Below are 20,697 nucleotides of genomic sequence, written 5' to 3'. Positions count from 1 at the left end.
TGAGAGTAGAAATGTTAAAAGCCTGGCTCTACTGTCATTTTCCTTTGAAAAGACGACAATTCTTACACTTAGCCAGCTCAGGCAAGAACCCTAAAAGATGCTTTTTATTTAAATTTTTGCTGTTCTGCTCCGCTGCTCACTGAATCCGCATGATTCTGTGACAATCTCATTCTAGAGAAAGCACAAAAGAAATTTTCAGACAGGTTTTTGAAGGTGTGTAGGGAGGGATATGCAATCCTGAGTCAAACAGTGACAAACAGGAATTTGTGGAATCAACAGCAACACCCACCCACCAGTACAGCCTCATTATATCAAACTGCCACGGGACTGGGAGAAAAAGTTAATTAAAATAGGGTGTTTAGTATACTTGTGTTAGCAAACTTGCTGCATCATCACAGTGGGGGTGGATGGGATGCGTTTTTCTTGGGATTGTTAAAAACAGGTCTGTTATGATTTGTTATAAACACAGTTGTTCGGTTTATCAGGGGCAGCTCTCCTCAACCCCAAATCCAGGTTGTCCATCAGGCCAACACAGACTGGGCCCTACAGCTTTAAGAGAAGTGAGTCTAGGCCAGTGCTATTTACATAACATAACTACTCTTCTATTTAGGTAGCAGACTAACCCTATCCTTCTATGGAGACAAATGGCACTATAGACTTGCAAATGTTTGCTTCCAAAGAAGCCTGGAAAAAACTGACCTTGTAAATGAAAGTGCCGTGAACTGGAAACACTGGATGCAGAGTGCTATTACTCTGTGTGTACTCACAGATGTTCCCCAAAAGGGAGGCTCCCCAGTCATGCCATCAGCTTTAGCCTCTCATTTTAGCATGTCATCCCTATTGTCCCATGCTTAACAATGTGTTTATTTATGGCAGAAGGTGATCCACAACCACCACATTAGCTGCTATCAGAGTGACCTTTGGTTATCAACTTTGTGCACCTGCTGTGCCCCACTTACTATTGATGCAGTTACTTAAGATACATGGCTCTTAGCTTCACTCTGACAATAGATTTAAACAGCTTTTTTTATACCTCTTACCTTGCACACAAACTCCTCCATTTTCTCCATGGCATGGTGGGCTTGTAAAAGAGGGGACATGCCCATGAACCCTTCATCTTCCTGAGGTGGTTCGTCATTGCAACTGAAATCCTCACAGCTCTAAAAGAAGAAAAAAAAAAGTCATATAGAAACAGACAGTGAAAGGCAGCGTATTTTGCTCATCACACAAGCTAGAAACCGAGACATTCTACTGTACCACATAGAGGAGAAGTCAAGGAGTTTGAGACAAGAAATAATTGTATGCAAGTCCCATCTTTGAAACAGACTTGGATTCTTTTTTTTTTTTTTAGGTGTTCCCCAGGGTGAAGGAAGCAAGCACAAGAGTCTGGAAAAACAGTGCTATTGTACAAGTTTGTACATTTCACTAGAAGCACAAAACAAGATATCAAGCTATGTAGCCCAGTCCCCTACCCTATGTTTCAGTCCCTCTAGGTCCCTATCTTCATGCCACACGAAGTTTGGAATTCTGGTAGCCCAGGATAAACCAACATGAGCTGCAGTCAACCTCCACGTGAAGTTTCAAGTCTTCTGTGTTTCAGACATCAGTACAGGTTAGGTAAACTTAGTTTTCACTCTACTGTTTAGTTGCAAATTATGACCGCTAGACTGTTCTATAAAAGTGTGTTGGCTTGTTCACATCTGCTGAACTCCAAGATGCTCCAGTAAGAACCTTGGCCTTCCTGAATCTGGACACGAGTCCGAGTATTGAAGAAAATAGGGGTCCATTAAGGCAAGGAACCAAACCATCTGACAGTGCTCTTGGCAAGATTCAAATATTAATCACAGGAAACACCGGATCCCCAGAGGCCATGGGTACGAGTAAGTGCAAGCAGAAAAACAAGGAGTCTGAACTTTCAATTAGTAAAAAATATCCTTCTATGTACTCTCAGTCATAAAAAGGAGAAAAGCATCAACAATAGCAATATTCTGTCACATTATAATTAGGAAGAGATTATAGAGAGACAGCAGATTAGATACATTTTGGCTTTCCAATTTCAGAAAATAATGATACGGGTCATTAAGAGTCTGGTTTGCTTATTACAAATCCTCTGTACCATCAGGGACTCTACTTCCAAGGTAACAGTCTAGAGACAGAAAGGAAAAAAAAAGAAAAAACAAAAAACAAAAAAATAACCCTCACACCACTCATTGCTTAGTAGGAGGTAAAGCAAAAGAAAGCTAAACCTTGTGTGTCCTTCAGGCATTATGAAGAAAGCTACAGAGATTTCTTGCCCCAAGACTAATGATCTGTGACTGCATTACTGATATCCAATTTTGATTTTGTGTCTTGAAGTAATGAACAGCAGGGCTGCAAGAAACACTGTTTTGTTTCAGTGTCCATTTTGCCATTTTGAAGGGACAGTGTTTCAGTTTGTTGTTTCATTTAGTTCTGAAACTGTCCCGTTCCGGTTTGTCAAAACTGTTTCGCTGCTTCAACTCCTTTTGCCCATAGGCTATAATGTGGAATCATGAAAATGCCTAAAACGTTGTTATTTGTTGCCTGATTCAGATGTAAATTGCAGAAATGATAGCCCCTTCTGGGGGCATGAAGCCTGCCAAGTTTCAAGTAGATAGGTGAAAAGGTTTCTCAGAAACTGCACCTCCAAGTCTTGAAAGCAAAATTTCCTGGTAGTGGCAGCCTCCTGTCATCCGGCATGCAGATCTGGGAGCCCGCACCCCTGGGAGGATTTCAGGGCTGTGCCGGACTCCTCCCAGGGGTGTGGGACCCTGGATCTGCACCAGATGACAGGAGGCTACTGCCTGGGACCTGCACTGGGCACAGCCTGCACCCAACACTGGGGAAGACAGATACTGCCACTGGCCCCAGGTAGTAGCAGCAGACTCCTGTCATCTGAGCACAGATCCAGGGACCCGCATCCCTGGGAGGGCTGTGGGGCTATGCCAGACTCCCCCGGGGGGGGTGGCTCCTGGATCTGCGCTGGATGACAGGAGGCTGCCGCTGCCACCTGGGACTGGCACTGGCACTAGGCGCAGCCTGTGCCCAGCACCAGGCTCCATAGAGCTCAGCCCAGCAGCAGGAGGCAGAGTGCAGCCCTGTCTCTGCCCATCTCTCGCTGCCAGACTGCACTCCAATCAGCTCTGCCAGCCCCACGGAGCTCAGTCTGGCAGCGGGAGGCAGAGTGCAGTGCCGGCTCTGTCCATCTCCCGGCTGCGCTTCATGGGACTGGCGGAGCCAATGGGAGCGCAGCTCAGAGGTGGGAGGCAGACAGAGCTGGTGTTGCACTATGATCTGCTCCACCAGCCCCACAGAGTGCAGCCCGGTGGTGGAAGGCAGGCAGAGCCGGCGCTGCGCTCCATGGGGCCGGTGGAGCCGATCGGAGCACAGCCTGTTATTCTATATCATGTTGTTGCCTTTTAAACATCATTGATAAGACTAATTGAAAAAACTCCATAAGCCCCATTCGTCCAGCATTTTCCAGCTCTAGACTGTTTTCTGAACTCTACAAGTTTTCAGCTCATGACAGGCCACGTACCAACAAGTCTTCGCCCAAAGCTGTATGAAGCAGTATATTAATTCCATACTCCTACTTGCTTATACAGGGAGTACAGCAGATGTTATAGCTACAGTACTGCACTGAGGGACCCTCTTCTTTTGGCTGTCTACCCTAACTTAATTCAATTACTTTTCTCTAGAATACAGTCCTCAATCCTGTGAAATCCCTCACATTTGGCTGTATTGAGAAGTTGCTTAATTGTACCCAGTTTACAACAGGACCTAAAAATCATTCTGTATAAAAGAGCTGGTGTTTTTTCATTGACAATTCCCATCTCTGCATAAGTTTCACCTGCAATGATCCTGTATTTTCTTCCAGATCATTAATAAAATTACCTTCAGACTGAGAATCAGTCCCTGGAGGACAGTATTTGATACACCCTCACATTTGAGGATCTCTCTGCCAATTACATTTTGAAAGCCATCTATTAAAACAGTGGTGGGTCATTTGCAGCATGTGTCACAAATAGCAAGGGCAGCCTGTGAGGAGCATGCATTAGATAGGGGAGAGGACAGGCAGCACAGCAACAGTTAGGGCAGGAAACAGCAGATTGGGCAGAAGCAGCAGATCAGAGTGGCACACAGGGAGGGTGTGGGGCTAATTTGTGATACACCTGCCAACAAGGTTTGCCCCCCACTGCATTAAACAATTTAGTGCATTTAAACACCATGTTAATTGCCTTCACTTTTCCATATCTACTGCTGGAATAGGAAGTATATACTTGAATACAAGATGAGGTTCCTGTCCCTCCTTCCCCTCTCCACCCCCGCAACTGGCATAGGGGGAAAAAAGCCCCTCATCTTATAATTGCATACAAGGACATCTCACTAAAAACATTGTCTATCATTAAGCTGCTGCCAAAAGCAGCATGTGCTCATCGATGGAAACCAACTATGAAGTTGATTAAATGCAGCCAAGACTGAGCATGACTGCAAAACACGTGGCCCACATTAGGCAAACAAGCTACCACAAGAATAGATTAGTGTAGCCCATCTGAATAAGACATAAGAAGTGCCCATTAAGCACAGTCCCCCTCACTGCCATCTCTATTTCAAGTCAAGGTGAGACAACATTGTGTACAGCTCATGCAGAACCTCTATTGCCCCTTCTCTCAGCCTGATGCACATGATTAGTGGGGCCCCACCCTCCAAGAGATGAAGCCAGACCAGGTTGCCCTGTGCCTCATCTGCAGATTCATTTTTGGAGCATCCCTGGACTTGTGACAAGAACACCCAGTTCCAGTCCTGGAGGAGGCGCCAATTAGCTCATGGCTCCTTTGTGCTGGTATCTGGAACACACACACTGAGCAGTACTGAGCTGTGGCTTGAAACGCTGTGGACTCTGGTGAGGCCCAGTCCAAAGAACTGTGCAGTAAATCAGAAGACTTTGGCTTTGAACTAATATCTAGACATGCAATTAGCACATAGCAATAAACTATGGTGCAGTCTGTGCCAGAGTTTACTGTTCCCAGGAGCTGCACTGGTATCTGGGACCACAGCATGTTGAGCTGGGGTGAAGCTGCCCCCAACTGGCAGAAGACCCGGGGGGGCGAGTCAGCTGCCAACCCAGAGCTGTACTGCCCTGGCTCAGCATGCTGCAGAAGGGCTGGCTGAGGTATGAGGGTATTCCAGTGTGGGGCCAGCTGCTGGCAACCCCTGCACTGTAGCATCCTCACTCCCCAACCAGCCTCAGTCATCACCTACACATGCACTTTGATGCACTGAACTCTGCCATAGGATAGTACTTGTCCTAGACAGTACTATCCTACAATGGAGTTAATTAATTTACTGCACCTTAATAGGGGCGCATGTGTAGACAGTGACACTTTACTGCAGAGCTAATTTGTCAACTCCACAGTAAAGAGCACATGTAGCACAAACTGAGTGCTCCTACATGAGTAGGTGTCAAACTGCTGCTCAAAAGTGTGTTTATGACATACCTGTATTAAAACTTGCAGCAGTTTCAAAAAAGGGAACATGCATCAATTCTGGATAAACCAAGTACATAGGTACTATATGCAAATTGCTACAGCCATGTTTAATTTCAAGGTTATTGTTTTCAAGTTTGCTCCTCATTTTCATGTGCTCAGAAAGAGCAGGGTTTGACAGTAAGGAGATGAGGAAGGTGCTGTCAAGGGAAAACGTTGAGGGGAAGCAGAGAGCAAAGGCCCTACCTCCCCCACAGATTTGTTCTCCCTGCTATATAGAAACAAACTCAAAGCAAACCGCCAATAATTAGGTTCTATATATGGAAAAATTTATAAATTTGCTATAATTTTCCAGGCATAGAATCTAATTATTGGGGGGTCGTCTTCTATTTGAGTGAATATGATGCATCATATCCAACTTCATTTCAAATTTACAATATAAATATTTAGCCAATTTTCAGACTTTTTTTTGTACCGACAAATTTTAACTCCCTCAGGTAATAAACCTAAATATAAAAGTTTCCTCCCCCCCATACATGTAAGTGCATATTTCTTCAAGACCTGGACTTACTTCTCACTACAATATTCTGCACAATAACAGTCAATAAAGTAGTGTCAAGTTTCTTACGGTACAGATAGCAAGAATTGACAAAACAAGCCTGTGGAGACAAGGCATCATTAGATGCCACACAAACAAGCTAAATTTCTGCCTTTCCATTTAATTTAATTCACACTTTTGTTCAGTAGACTGACTACAGAGAGCCCACAAATATGCTAAGGAGCAAAAAGAATTGTGCACTTCTATCGCATGTTGCCAGGAAACACTAAATTGATAACGGCCAAGGTCCATGTGAAATATTATCCCCTGATGTACAGAGCTAGAGAGTATATTGCTGCCTGCTCAACTCTGTTGTTGACATCAGGACCCCAACTTAGCTCTGCAGTGGGGAAGCTAGTACCTTCCCATAACACTGGATTGTAATCAACAGAAACATCATTTTTCAAATCCAGGAAAGTGATCTTTCTACTCTATTTGGCACTGATGATGCCTCACCTAGAGTACAATGTCCAGTTTTTGGTATAACGCCTCAAGAAGAGCAGGTGACAGTCCAGTGCAAAGCAACAAAAACAATTAGAGGCCTGGGAAACCCAATTTATGAAGAAAGACTTAAAGAAATAGGACTATTCCATCAAAGACGACTGAGGGAGGGACTCGGTAAGTCTTCAAATACCTAAGACAATTACAGAGAATGGAGATGGCCTTTTCTCTAAAGCAAGAGTGGACATGACTAGGAACTGTGGTCTGAAATTGTAACAGGTGTAATTTAGGTTGGTTATCAAGAAGAACTCTCTCACTAAAAGGGTGATTACGTGTCAGAACAGGCTACCCAGAGAAGAAGTGGTAGACTCTCCATCCTTGAAAACTTTCAAGAGCAGCTTAGGCGGACACTTGACTACCATGTTTTAGACATGGATGATCCTGCCTTGAGCAGGAGATTAGAATAGATGACCTCCTGAGGTCCCTTCCAGCTCTACAACTTTTCTAGGATTTTTCCACTTCTCCCATGACTGTGAAGACCCAACAAGCACAGAACAAATTTCAGAGTAGGCAAGTGTTAAAATGTGAGAATTAGTTCTACCTGCATGTCAAAGACCAACTGCAGATGCTAGAGGATACAGCAAAAGAGTGAAATTGTTCCTTTAAATGTACTAGGGCAAGACTAACATGTTATTAGCTTCTGCATACATGTTCAAACACTTAGATTTGGGGGCAGGGATTGGTGAAGCTGGAGAATCAGTGCTGACCTAGATAGGTTATGGTGAACATCTAGTTCTATAAATGCTCATCTAAACCCTAAACCTGGAACAATCATCAGTACACTTATAGGACATTCAACCAAAAATACCTAGCATTGCTGTGGACAACTGGAGAGGCCAATTAGCCTTTAGACACTTTTAAAAAAAATGGTATTATCATGTCTGTTTGACAAGGTCTTGCTGCTGTTTAACAAGGTTTTTGTTGCAACCAATACTTTGCAGCTCACAGTGTACAGACACACAATTCTGAAGAGCTGGCATCTAATATGGTATTAAAAGAGATCTGATTTTGGAACCAACAGCTGAGTTATTTGAAACATACGAATTCAGGATGCTGTCTCCTTCCATTCATTTGCTTGGATTTCACAAGTATGCAGCTAAGCAACAATGACTTTTGTAGACTTGTATTATCCAGGATGATTAGATCTTTACTTCAGTGTAAGAATCACTAGAATCATGTTTCCTTCTGTTACCAACTGTGGCCTTATCTGCAAGACTATGTTATGTTCTTGGCTTATTGCTCAAATACAAGTGCCACTCATGACTACCGTATAGTTAGCAAATTTGTAGGTAACTTTGGGCAGAGTTGTAGACATTTTGGAGGACAGAGTTAGGGTTGACCTTGATTGAACTTGTCCTACATGAATTTTGTTTGATAAACTGAAAAATGTTCCAAAGTTAGTCTTGCACTTCAGAGAGACCAATCAAACGCAAAAATACAAACTGAGGAATGACTGCCTAGACTACATCACAGAAGAAAGTGACCCAAGGGTTATAATGGACTGCAAGTTGAAAAAGTTAGTGTGCTCGTATTACAAAATAAGTCAATCGTGCACTGGGTTATATTAACAGGAGTGTTACCCACAAGGGTGGGTGTCCCATTTTGGGCACTGTACATAACAAGGATGTAGACCAGGGTGCCAAATAAATGCAGGTCTCAGGCTTGTCCCTGCTTGGCCAATCCCAGACCTCTACTGCCTACACCTCTGCAAGGAGGTAAGCACTGTAATATGTAAATTAGTTTTTTGAAATTGAGTGCCACTCAATTCACACAAGTTATGGAGGGGTGTTGAGTCCAGAAAGGTAGAGAACCACTGATACAGATGAACTGGCAAGAATCCAGCAGAGTAACAAAAATGAAAGGTCTAGGAACCATACATTTAAAAAAATTGGAAGAACTGGGATCATTTAGTCTGGAGAAGAAAGGCTCAAAGAGGAAATTTTATCATCTTTAAAATACGTGATTACCTTTCTCTTTATAACCATTCTTCAATTGTTCTGTGTCTGCAGGGCACAGGACAAGCAGTCAGAGTCTTAAACTGTCACTTATAGTAAGCATTTCCTAATATTCAGTCTAAGAACAGTTAAGAACAGGAAAGGCTGTGGTTTCTCTACTCTTGAAACTTAAGAGCAAATTAGAGAAACACTTGGATGAGATGGTTTGGACAGCAATAGTTCTGCCTTGAGCAGGGGGTAGTTGACCTAGATGACCTCCTGAGATCCCTCCCAGCCTTATTTTTCCAAGATTCTTTTGAGTGACTCTAGCAAGTCCCATGCGGGCAATACCTCTTACCAGCTGGCCTTTCAGGGAATGAGGCAAGTGATGGCAAGTAGTATAATCCAAGTTCCCTTTTTAAAGCTTATTACACATTTCTCAGGGGTTCTTCAGCTTATGTACTTTGGGATAAATAAACAGTATTTTTTCCATGCAGCAACAACAACTCCTCCAAGAAGTTTCCTTCAGGATTTAGCTACACAGGGTGCTGTTCTGAAGTAGCTACTGCACTTTAAGTTTATACCTTTTGTTCAACTAAACAACGTTTCAAATGTAGACAAGCTCCAACCCCAAAATGAGCCAGTTTTATGCATGTTCCAGTGCTGGGGTTGTGCTGCAATAAAGAGCTGTCACGAGACCCAAAAGAAAAATAGATTTTTGTTAGTGCCACGCCAAAATCCCTTTCAGCTTGGCTGCTGGCCAGCATGTACTGAATGCTTACAGCCCCAGGAATATCAGTATGTCACTTCTTACACCCCCCGCCCCATATAAACTCTGAAGCAGTTTTGTGAAACTGGTTGTGGGCAATTGCTTCTTGGCACTAATTAAAGAAATAAGCACCAACATTCGAGCACTTGTTTAGGACACTCAGTTGCAGGGTCAGTTGGATTTTGGCCTTAGCGAATGTGTCAACATCCCTTTATTAGAACCATCCCCCTCATGACTTCAGCTGAAAGAGGGTTTTGTTTGTTGCACATGCATGATGAGCTACTGATCTGTTTGCCCATGTTAAATACCGACAGGGACAGGAGATCCCTAGCACATGTATTCCACACCAAAAAGTCTGTGAAAATTGCACCTGCTATTGAAGAGTCTCTCACACCCTTTTCCACTGCTTTTGTCAATTTGCTAATCCCCAAAGCAACACCATGAAAAGGCAGGCTGGTTAGCACTGGACTTGCAAAGAAAGCTGGCTCATCCCATCATGTTAGGGTTCAGTAATAGTCTAAACTAAGCAATCTTAAAAAGTTTGTTTAGGGAAAATGCGAACAGCCCACAAGTGCCACATCTTGTTCCTCCTAGCATCACCAGGTTGGAAATACTGCCTCAAGTCACTTCACCCAGTATGTTCTCCTGGAGACAGGTACAATCCCCAGGAGAATAAAGAGGCACATGGCTTTGGAATATACTTTTGCACAGACAAACATCTGAATCAACCAGTGATAAACAACTATCCCCACCTCCCAAGCACAGAATAGGATAGTTACAAAACCAGCTGACGACCCCGAACAAAGCACCATGCCAACAGTAAAGTAGCTTCCAGATTTAAAATAAATAAATAAATAACCCCACAAGGAAAACAAACAAACAAGGAAAAACAAAAACAAACAAATGAAAAAGAGCAGCCAAGGCTGAGTTTTACCTGCCTATACCATAAGCAGCTATACCACTTCAAAACTTTCCTTACTAAGTACCAATCTTTTATTCCTCCTTTAGAGCAATAGATAAGAATAACACACAATTCTGGCAGGTTACTGGTTATCTGGATGGGATGCTGCCTAGTCAAGATTAAGAAGTTCACTTATTTTTCTTCCTCTTCAGCACATGGTCTCAAGTTTTGGAACTGCATGCAAGCTCACAGGCTATTTCCTTTCCACTTCAAAGGTGTGCCAGCTGCCTCAAAAGATTTGGGATGTAAACCTGCAATCATCATAGATTAAAACTCTCTTATATTATGGAAGGACCTAATGCCCCATTGAGCCAAGCACTGTAAAACATATTTTTTAAAATAATAAAGCCTAATGTCCCAAACACTTCACGATTAAACCAAAGAAAGGAGGGAGGCAGCAAATCAGGTGAGATTTAAACAAACAAACAAAAAAAATGTTAACAGCTAGACATCCTGGAAAGCTAGGGTGAAGGGTAGGACTGGAAATTAAGTTTGTTTGAACAGAGTGAAAACTCACAAACAAAATCCTGGCTCCTGCAGGCTCTGAGCAGGAATGAGAGATTCTAAGTCTTAAGTTTTGCTGTAATGCACACATGTGGAAAAGCTGTTTATGAAATGTAAGGTTACTTGCATTGAGAACCTCCAGCAGAAATTTTTATGGAGGTCTTACCTAAAACTTTTCCTTACCTTCAAGCTAGTCAAAAAAAACAACAAAAAACAAAACAAAACAAAAAAACAAAAACTGTTTTTAGGATTTAGATTCCTTTTTCCTTCCCTATCCAAACCCTTTGTGCTTTAAGCCCCAAAGAGACTCTTGCACCAAGATACTGACACTACTACATTTTTCAGAAGACAAACAAGTTGCATCATGGAATCGGAGCACTCCTCCTCCTTTAGAAGCAGTCTAGCTGCACATCTGGCAAATCTTCCATCCACTTACAAAAAGTGGTCAAGTGCTCCGAATTCCCCTCACCAACACAGGACATCAAATCCTTGAGAGCAATACTCCTCCATTTCATAGGCACTTTCATGCCACACATTTGCAAATGCAGAGCGCAACTCAACCACAAGAAAGAAAACATCATTCAATAGTACAAAAGATTGTGATGGCTAGAATAAATGTGAAGAAAATGGTTCTTTTGTTTACCTCCTGTCACTGAAGGATTAAAGTAGAAAAGGAAAGAGTCAAGCACAGGTTTTCAGGGCTGTATAAAAAGCCCATTCATCAGGTTATAAAGAGTCACATGCATTTGATTGTGTCAGTTCGACAAAGCCACAGTAAGAGGCATTTCTTTGGGAGATATCGCTGCCTGAAGTACAGAAGAGGAACAAAGGACAATCCAGATACACAAACACTAAAGGGAGAAAAACATGCTGTCATGGAAGCCATGCATTCCAACATGATGTGGAAGAGGGAAACACCTAATGATAACAGATCCTTCACCCACCCACCCGAAAGAGGGAAGGTAACTTTCACAAGAAAAAGATTAGAGGTGTAGGTTGCAACTGTGCTGGTCTAAGGACATAGGCACACAAGGTTCTTTGGGTAAATCTGATATCTTTTATTAGACCAAATTCAATTTGTCCAGTCCAGCTCCCATCACAGTCATGAACCTTTAGCACTACTTAACATTAAGATACACCGACAACTCTACAAAAGCAAAAACAAACAACAACAAAATTAATGCTGAACTTTATCTGCTATCATTAAGAAAGATAAACAGCTCCTCTAAAAAGGTTCAGGACTGTACACATGACCTGAATGAATAGGTTCAGGTATAAGAAGCCATGTAAGGTTACAACAGTGACACAAGGTTTTAATATTTGTTTGTGCCACTATTACAAAAGCTGAACAAGCCCTTGGTGTGTATACGCATAAATGCTTTATTGGAATTATTTATAAACATGTTAGGCAGGTTCTTCCCTGGTCAATTTTAGTATCACATGTATTAAGAGTACAGCCATATTTTACAAAAGTGGCATTTTAATATTGTATTTTATAGATGTGTGTTTGTGAAGCCAGATGCCCGAGACTTCTGCAGCTGGCACTATGGTAAGAAAACAGTTTAATGCTGAAGTCAAGGTTGCTTTAAAACAAACAAACAAACAAACATCAGGATGTTTAATATTAAAAAGAGGACCAATGTATTTGACTGCCAGGATTAGGCATGACTACTATATCAAGAGCAGCATATGGCGATTTAAGGAGTAGTACTTCTAGCTTTAACAGCATAAATTTCTGCATTTCCTGAATTTAATGGTTCTCTAGATCCAAAACCTTTTAAAAATTAAGTCGGACTGTACCACCACGTCCTAGGGTTCCACAACCTATTTTTATTAGAGTAGGAGTGGCCAGCATACATGGACATAGGCTAAGGAAAGGGAATGGTTTTCAAAAGAAATTTCGAAATGAGTTTGATATCAAATGAGACTTAGAAGGTAGAGACAGACAAGCCCGATTAACAGGCACAGTTCTACTGAGGAGGAAAAGGCAAAACAATACATACTTCAAAACTAATGGGGGGAGCTGGGGAAATCACTGAGCTAGATCTAAATTCAGAAAGAAGATAGGGACCTTGAGGCTAAAAAAAAAAGGTGAAAACTACTGGTACCACTTAAGGCAGGGACACAACTTCACTCTGCCGTGCCCTGCTCTCTCCATTGTCTGCCCTCCCGGCCCCTAGTTTGTATCTCAGGGGTCAAGGGCAACCCCCACTGGTGAGGCTGCCCCTGCACAAACACACACACACACACACACACACTGACTGCCCCAAACAATACCACCTTACAGCCCTGGAAGCATGGAAGGAGTGGAGGAGAAGTCAGGCTGAAAAGCACAACTCTGTGCATCCACTGACTCACAGCAGAGCGTGCTGCTGGGAGCGTGGTGTAGGGCTGGCACGGGGGCTGCCTGAGGCAGGGAAGGGCAGGGGAAGGTAACACCAGAGGTAACAGTTTCCAGAAAAGTAGCTGCAAGCACTGCTGGAGTAGCTGGGGCAGGTACAGGAAGCCAAACAGGAGGAGGAGAGCATTTATGTCCTCACACAGGGACTGGATGCCATGGCACCCCAAGCTGCCACAGCACTCCAGTTGAGAATCACTGGGATAGACTATTCTCTGTGGCCTCAGAAGACAAAACCAGGAGCAATGGCATCAAACTGCAGCAGAGGAAATTTAGGTTAGACATAGGAAGAACTTTCTCACTATGAACGCGTCCAGAAGTGTGTGGACGTTTGGTTCCCCAGGGACATGTAGTGGCAGCACACCTTGCGCCGCTGCTTCTTGTTCCTGGGGAACATCTGTGGCACACATACTTTGACATGCGACAAGTTACCCCAGGTGGGGTAGGGGAAGCTGGCACCATGCTGGCCCTAGCAGCCTTACCTGGGGTCCCGGGGGCCTCCCAGTGCTGCAGCCACAGCAATTCTGCTGCACGAAGCCTGGGTCTGGGCAGCCAGCTCCACTTTGCAGCAGCATGTACTAGCCAAGAATGCATTGCTCCATGTTTTTTTGTGGGTTTTTTTTTTTTTTGACCCCTAGGGCCGGCAGGACCCAGCTGGGCGTGGTGCGCAGTCCCTGTGCACTGCGCTAGGTCCTGCCGCCATGGCAATTGCCTGCCCAGGCGGCAGAGGGGCCCCAAGGGCAGCAGGACCTGGCTGAGCGCGGCACGCACATGCCGTGCCTGGTCCTGCCACCATGGGCCCAGCCCAGCCAGGCAGCAGAGGGGCCACAGGGCCGGCAGGACCCTGCCTGGCTCACAACGGGGTCCCCACGCTCCCCACTGGGTCCTGCCTCTGCCCCCACTGTGCTTGTGGGGAGGTGGCATGTGGTGGTACCTGAGCCAGCCCCATGTGGCTCGCTAGTCCAGCTTTGCACTGGAGCCGGTCACACGGCTCCAGGAGGCACGGCTCCTGTGCGCACCTCCCGGAGCTGTGCGATCTGTTCCGGTGCAAAGCCAACTAACGAGCTGCACAGGTCTGGGCCAGGTCCTCACCCCCCACAGCCCTAGGGACATCCCTCCCACCACTCCCCAAACCCCACCACATCCTCCTGCTGCCCCTCAAATTCTCCCCCCTCCCCCCCCCATTCCCCTACTTACCATGGACAGCACCAGGGGCAGCAGGAGCAAGGAGATGCTCTGGCCGAAACTAGAGCATCTCTTGAGGAGGACTGACTCCTTGCTGGCTCTGGGCATGGTCTGGGACCGTTGCCTTGCTCCGCTGTTCTTTGCCCCCTGGATATTCAGGGATCTAATTTACTCCCCGCACTGCAAAAGTGCAGCGCGGGGAACATTCTCTCTTTCCCACACGTGCCTCTTGCCCCATCTCAAAAAACCCACAAAAAAGCACATGTGTAAAAATAAAGGTTACTCTGAGTAAAAGGAATCAAGAAAGAAACCAGGAGCAGTAGTTTAGGAAGGATAAATTGAAGCCAAGAATGAGTGGAAACTAGTAGACAGCTTCAAAAGAAGCACCAAGATCCAAAAGCTGGGGGGCGGGGAGGAAGGCTTTTGCAGCACCACATTAGAGAAAAATACAATACTGAAAGTGAGACATAGCCTTGGCAACAGCAAGCATTTTTCCTATAAAGGAGGGAGACTAAGCTTAAAAATAAATAAATAAAATAGATAATTGACATGATATGATCTGGCAGCAACTTGGACACAGGAGGGAGTAACAAGCTAATGGCTTGGGAAGTTAAAAAGGTAGTTTCAAGTTAATCTGCTTGTCCAGTGAAGTTTGCTGAGGTAGGCAAATGTGTATCCAGGGACAGACCCCAGGAAGCAGTAAATAGTTTTTGCTTAAAACACCTTCATTGAGCCATATAAATAAAAAGCTATGGGTAAGCAAGGGCTAAGCCTCTTCCATCTGTAATCAAGCAATTAAGGAGAAAGGGCAATGCGAACACATTACTAAAAAGTCTTTTTTCCAGCTATGAGTTTAGAGAATAAAAGGAAAGCTGTTGGTGATAAAGATGCCATCTACAAGCTCCTTCCCCTCAAGCCTCCCATTCCCAGCACTTCCATTAAGCTCTCTTTCCTTTTTCAGGTTTTGAAAGCTCAGGATGCTGGGGGAAGGGAACAACAGGACAGGTTATTTCTTTGGAACTGAAAGAGGAAAGCATTTTTGAAGAGAACTCTCCAGCACTCAGCTAAGTGAAAGGCTTGCCTGTGGTGCAGTAAATCAGCTCGTTGCTGAATCAGCCCCAATTTAGCTATTAAATTTTACAACCAGATTGTACCTTTCAAACAAGCCATTCTTATGAAACACATATACTAAAAAGGACTGCTAGCCCCAACCCAGTAGGTGTGCTGCTCAAATCAGAACAGCTGTAATGTAGCATCACTGGGAATGTAAGTGCCAAGTGTTTTAGCTTCAAATACACTTGTCAGAAAGAGATCATGAACTATTTTTCTTCTGCTAGCCTTGCAGCAATCTGCCAAGAAATGTGCACCAACCAGAGGAACAGCACCATGGAGGTATAGTGCCAACCAGCAATCACAACTTGCAAGTAGTGAGGCTTCAAACCAAAAAAATTGAATCAATCCATGATAAAGTTTGAAAAAGGAAGATAGCCATCTAAAGGCCAAGGGTCCAAGGTGCTACAAATCACCTATATTTACACCATAGTTATATTCCTATTGCTTCCAAAAGATTCCTGGACTATTCCTAGTCAGAGCAAGGAGAATTTTTAATGTTCAGCAAGGTGGGCAAAACTGAAAAAAGAACAAATTTGAGAGTTACAGAACTGACTCCTCTCAGAAAAAAGCTGGATAATTCATTCTGCCCATGTCAAGAAACTGCCTCAAGTTTTGGCATGGTGATTAAATACAAATATATTTCAGTAGCCAACAAGCTGTTAGATGAATTGGTGACAAAAAGAAACAGAACAATGTCTTTATACAAGAGTGCCTACTTTGTGGGGAGTAGGAGGGAGATAAAAGATATAAGAATTCTTTTTTCAAGCCTGTTTACAGTCTTCTTATTACATCTTAGCATTTTACACTGATTTTTCCTTTGTTTCAGACGAATTTCTCAGAAATTCCAAAACTCTGAGAAAGCAAATCAAGTCACCTTTTCTTCAGACAAGAATAGCAAAAGCATAACTAAGGATGGGTGGCCAGGCATCAGCACTGGGCACTGTAAGTGTAGGAAGGTGCCAGAACGGAGACAGCAGGGCTCCAAGCTCTAGGTGCATGCAGTGGAGACAGGAATCCCCATAGCAGCGTCATGCTCCCTCACTTTGTGCTGGTTTAAAAATAACAAAAAAAAAGTTAAACCAGGGCAACTTGCATGTTTACAAGAGGCCTCTTCAGCTTCCTGTTTGCCTAATGCCAATTAACAGCAATTTATAGGCACATGATGGCAAGGGTAGGCTTTAAGGAAGAAAGTATGACTGGTATAAGTCTGATTTCTAAACTAAAAACGATCCAAAAACAAAAATAAAACTGCAATGGTGGAGTAGGTGGATGGAGAAATAGTATTTCAAGACAGACTATTTCACAATAACTACAAAGGTAGATCAAGGCTGCAGTGAAATAGAAACCTCAGCTTATCTAGGTTTTCCTTGCCATTGGCTTAAAGATTTCCTTCCTGCAAAGTACTGTGCAGTTGCTGTTGCACAAGACCATTCCCACACCAAGACAACATGTGCAGATGTCTTCCTTCAACAGCAAGTCCTACAGCAGTTGGTGACTGGCAGGTGCTAGAGACTACCAGAAGTCCCTAGTCATGGACCTGCACGTAGGTAATGATTGTATAATGACCATTTTGTACTTGGAACTGAGACAGGTGTGCAATTCTGCAGCCGAAAATTATGACTGAGCAGACCTATGTAGGATACACTCTGCTCACCCCAAATGGGAAGGGGGCTACAGAAAGGCCCCCTAAACATAGTCCATCTCATTTCACCTAAAAGGAAAAACCACATCCAGTGGCTTGATTTATACCACATATATTCAGTAAGTAACAAAGTTTCCAAGTCTGCACTCTGATGGACAACCCTAACTGTGCTGACTGAATCAAAAGGACAGCACTTGGGACTAGGGAACTTACATAATTTGCTACTGACATTGCTGCATTTAGTGAGACCAGGTGCACAAGACAGGAGCAGCTTACAAGGGTATGGGAGTGGCTACATCGGGGGTTTTTTGGAAAGGAAAAGCCAAAAGATACACATCCATGGCACTGGCTTTGCTATCAAGACCAAGAATGTTACTCAGATGCCAGAATGTCCGGTTAGCATTAGTGAGCCTGTCACAATCCTCCGCCAACTCACCAACAGAAAACATGGAACAGCCACTAGCGCATATGCTCCAACCCTTGATGCAGATGACAGAACAAATTAATTGTATTTTCAAGTAGACCAAGTCCCGTCATCAGTCCCCAGAGAAAATAAAACAATTCTTCTTGGCAATTTCAAAGCTTGAGTGAGCAGGGACTCTGAGTTATGGAAAGAAACACCTGGGAAAGGAACAGGTGAGGAATATCAATTCAAATGGAATTCCTCCCCTAAGCAAGTGTTTGAAATGTGGCTTCATCACCACAAATTCCCCCCTTCTGCCAAAGCAACGAAGTGGAAGACATCATGGATGCACCCCTACTCGAAATACTGGCACCTAATTGACTACATCACATCATCTGTATCACGAGAGCTATGACCAGCACAGATGACTGCTGAACGGATCATCAACTGATGCTCTGTCATGTCCATGTGCATTGCCCCAGAAAAGCAAACAAAAGAAACAACCAAGGAAGAGGTTCAATATCGAACACCTTAAAGACCCCACCAAAAGTAACCATGTCCAGCACTACCGTCAGCGAGACACTCGCTGATCTCCTTGATCTTCTTGACACCGTGTATTGCTGGGAGAGCCCCAAGGAAGGCATACATGAGACAGAAACCTATAGATTATTTGCATTTCTCCACAAAGAAACATCAGCACTAGTTCAATGAGAGAAATTCGGGCTCCCCTTTTCCTGTCAATGAAATTTCAAAGCTTGAATGACATCAGCTACAAAAAGAAGCAAGACACTTATCACCACATTAAAGCCAAGACTCAGAGGAAATTTGAGAGTGAGAGAACAAGTGGTGGGAGGACAAAGCAAAAAGATTCAGAAGTCTGCTGAGAGCCACACCACGTGTAGTTTCTTCAGCAAAGCTGAAGCTATCTATGGGCCAAACATACAAGATGCTGTCCCTCTGAGGTACAAGGATGGAACAACACTCTTTAAAAAGACACCTGTATCATTAATGCTTGGTTCAAGCGCTCTTTAAAGTGCTCCTTCTACCTTGATTCCAGTGTCAAAGACAATACCATAAAAGCCATTCCACAGCAGCCCATAAAGGGCTAACTTGCAATCCACCAACTTATGAAGAGGCCTCGAAAGCTACTGAATACCAGCTGAAATTTACAAAACAAGGTGGGAAAAGACAAAAAGCACAAAGAAACAAACAAAACTCTCTCTCCAGCTATGCATCATCATTATGGAAAAATCTGGAAACATGAATTTATGACATGCCAGCATCATTACCATATTTAAGAGAGGAGATAAATAGGACTGCAGCAAATTATTGTGGTATTGTACTCCTCTCCATAGCTGCTTTCTCCTTAATAGACTCACTTTCCTCACTAAGGAGATTCTGTCCAAGTCCTAGTGTGGTTACAGACAACTCAGTGGTACAACAGATACGTTTCTTTGTTGTTAAACAGCTGCAAGAAAAAAAAGTGCCACAAGCAACAGTGAGATTTTACATGGCCATCACTGACCTGATTAACACTTTTGATTCAATCAGAGAGGCCCTGTGGAAGATCCTAATGAGATGTGGATGCCTGCCGAAATTTGCTACCATCATCAGACTTCTTCACGACAATATGACAGTAAATGTTGTTAGCAATGGCTCAGAAACAGCCTCCTTGCCCATTAGAACTGGAGTCAAGCAAGGATGTGCGATTGCCCCACACTTGTCCATATATATCACAGCTATTCCATATCTCATTACTTATATACTTCCATCTGGAGTCAGCAGCCAGTATCACAAGGACAGAAAACTCTTTAACATCAACTCTTCATGTTCCAAATTCAAGATAACCAACACCTCCATTGCTGATCTTGAATATGCTGATGGATTTCAATTGAGTGGGCACACAACACAGAGCTCCAGGTCACTCTTTCTTGTGTCTGTGAAGCACATGTAATGCTTGGACTGACTATCAACTTCAGGAAAAAAAAATCAAGATACTTTACCAATCCACCCCAAAACCACCAGCTGCTCCCCCACACATTACAAATAGAGGGTAACCCTTGGAGAATGCTGAGCACTTCCTCTATCCGATTGTGTTTTGTTTTGTTTTTTATCACGGAAAATCCGAGCTGTACCTGCTCCCTTTGCTCACTAGGACAGGGGTCCAGCTGTGGCTGTCTGCCCCCCTACTACTTTGTGGCACTGAGTAGCTCTGATATGCTGGTGTCCTGCCCCGACCCTGCCGTTGTCCTTCACTCCCAACCCACAGCCCCCTGACACAGCTGCTGCCCCTCACTCCCAACCCACAGCCCCCTAACCCCAGCTCCCCAGGGTGACACGAAGGAGGGCAGGGAGGCACAAGCAACACATGGTCCCCCAGATTTCTGCACCCAGAGCAAGGTGTAGGGCTATAGCTGGGCTGGACCAGCTCCGGGGCAGGAGCTGCACCCTCAGCCCAGCAGGTGGGACCCAGAGCAGGAGAGGGAGCACTGCACCATCATGGTGAGGCACAGTGGTATAGAGCTGTACCTCCCAGTTAGTTGCTGCTGGGCAAGCAAGGAGTGCCTCACCTTGGCACCCGTGGCAGTAGTACAGAACTCCCTCCCATGCCAGGTCCTACTGGGCCACGGATATGGCTCCTGCCTGCAGCTGGTTCCGCCCAGCTGCAACCCTGTACCCCACTGAGAGCAGAAACTGGGTGGGGGGGCTGTGCCCCCACCTGCTGTTTCTCATGTCCCCCTTGTGCCCCCTGCTGACCTGTGCCCACCCCAGCCCTGCCTCCACAGGACTTACCTGGAGGGAGCTCCACCACCCTGCCCAGCTGCTACATGCATGTGGCACTCCCTGCCTACTGCAACCCACTGTCCCTAGCAAGCTGGTACTCTGCCAGCCTGAAAGGGAAGAACCACGGTTTCCTGGGTTTTTCTCCTTCAGTGGAGAAGATCCATAGAATCAATGAGTTGGAAGGGACCTAGACAGATCATCTAGTCCGACCCCCTGCCATGGGCAGGAAGGAGCACTGGGGGTGGCAGGGGTCATAAGACCCCAGCCAGGTGCCTATCCAGTCTCCTCTTGAAGATTTCCAGGGAAGGTGAGAGCACCACCTCTCTGGGAAGCCTATTCCAGGCTCTGGCCACCCTTACAGTGAAGTAGTTCTTCCTAATATCTAACCTAAACCTATCCTC

General features: G+C 44.4%; 1 protein-coding gene across 1 annotated transcript in view; it reads right to left on the bottom strand.

Annotated features, from left to right (window-relative positions):
* The window catches only part of ADIPOR2 (adiponectin receptor 2), a 92,568-nt gene that overhangs the window by 8,575 nt on the left and 63,296 nt on the right, over positions 1-20,697 (bottom strand). Inside the window, exon 3 of the mRNA XM_019515535.1 lies at positions 1,041-1,160. Coding sequence (XP_019371080.1) covers positions 1,041-1,160 — 120 coding nt within the window. The remainder of the gene's footprint in view (positions 1-1,040; positions 1,161-20,697) is intronic.

The sequence above is a fragment of the Gavialis gangeticus genome, unplaced genomic scaffold (assembly GCF_001723915.1).
Source record: "Gavialis gangeticus isolate Ggan-Ray unplaced genomic scaffold, GavGan_comp1, whole genome shotgun sequence".
In the NCBI taxonomy this organism is placed as follows: domain Eukaryota; kingdom Metazoa; phylum Chordata; order Crocodylia; family Gavialidae; genus Gavialis; species Gavialis gangeticus.
Note: the sequence above shows the minus strand (reverse complement) of the source record. Positions and strands in the feature narration are given on the sequence as shown.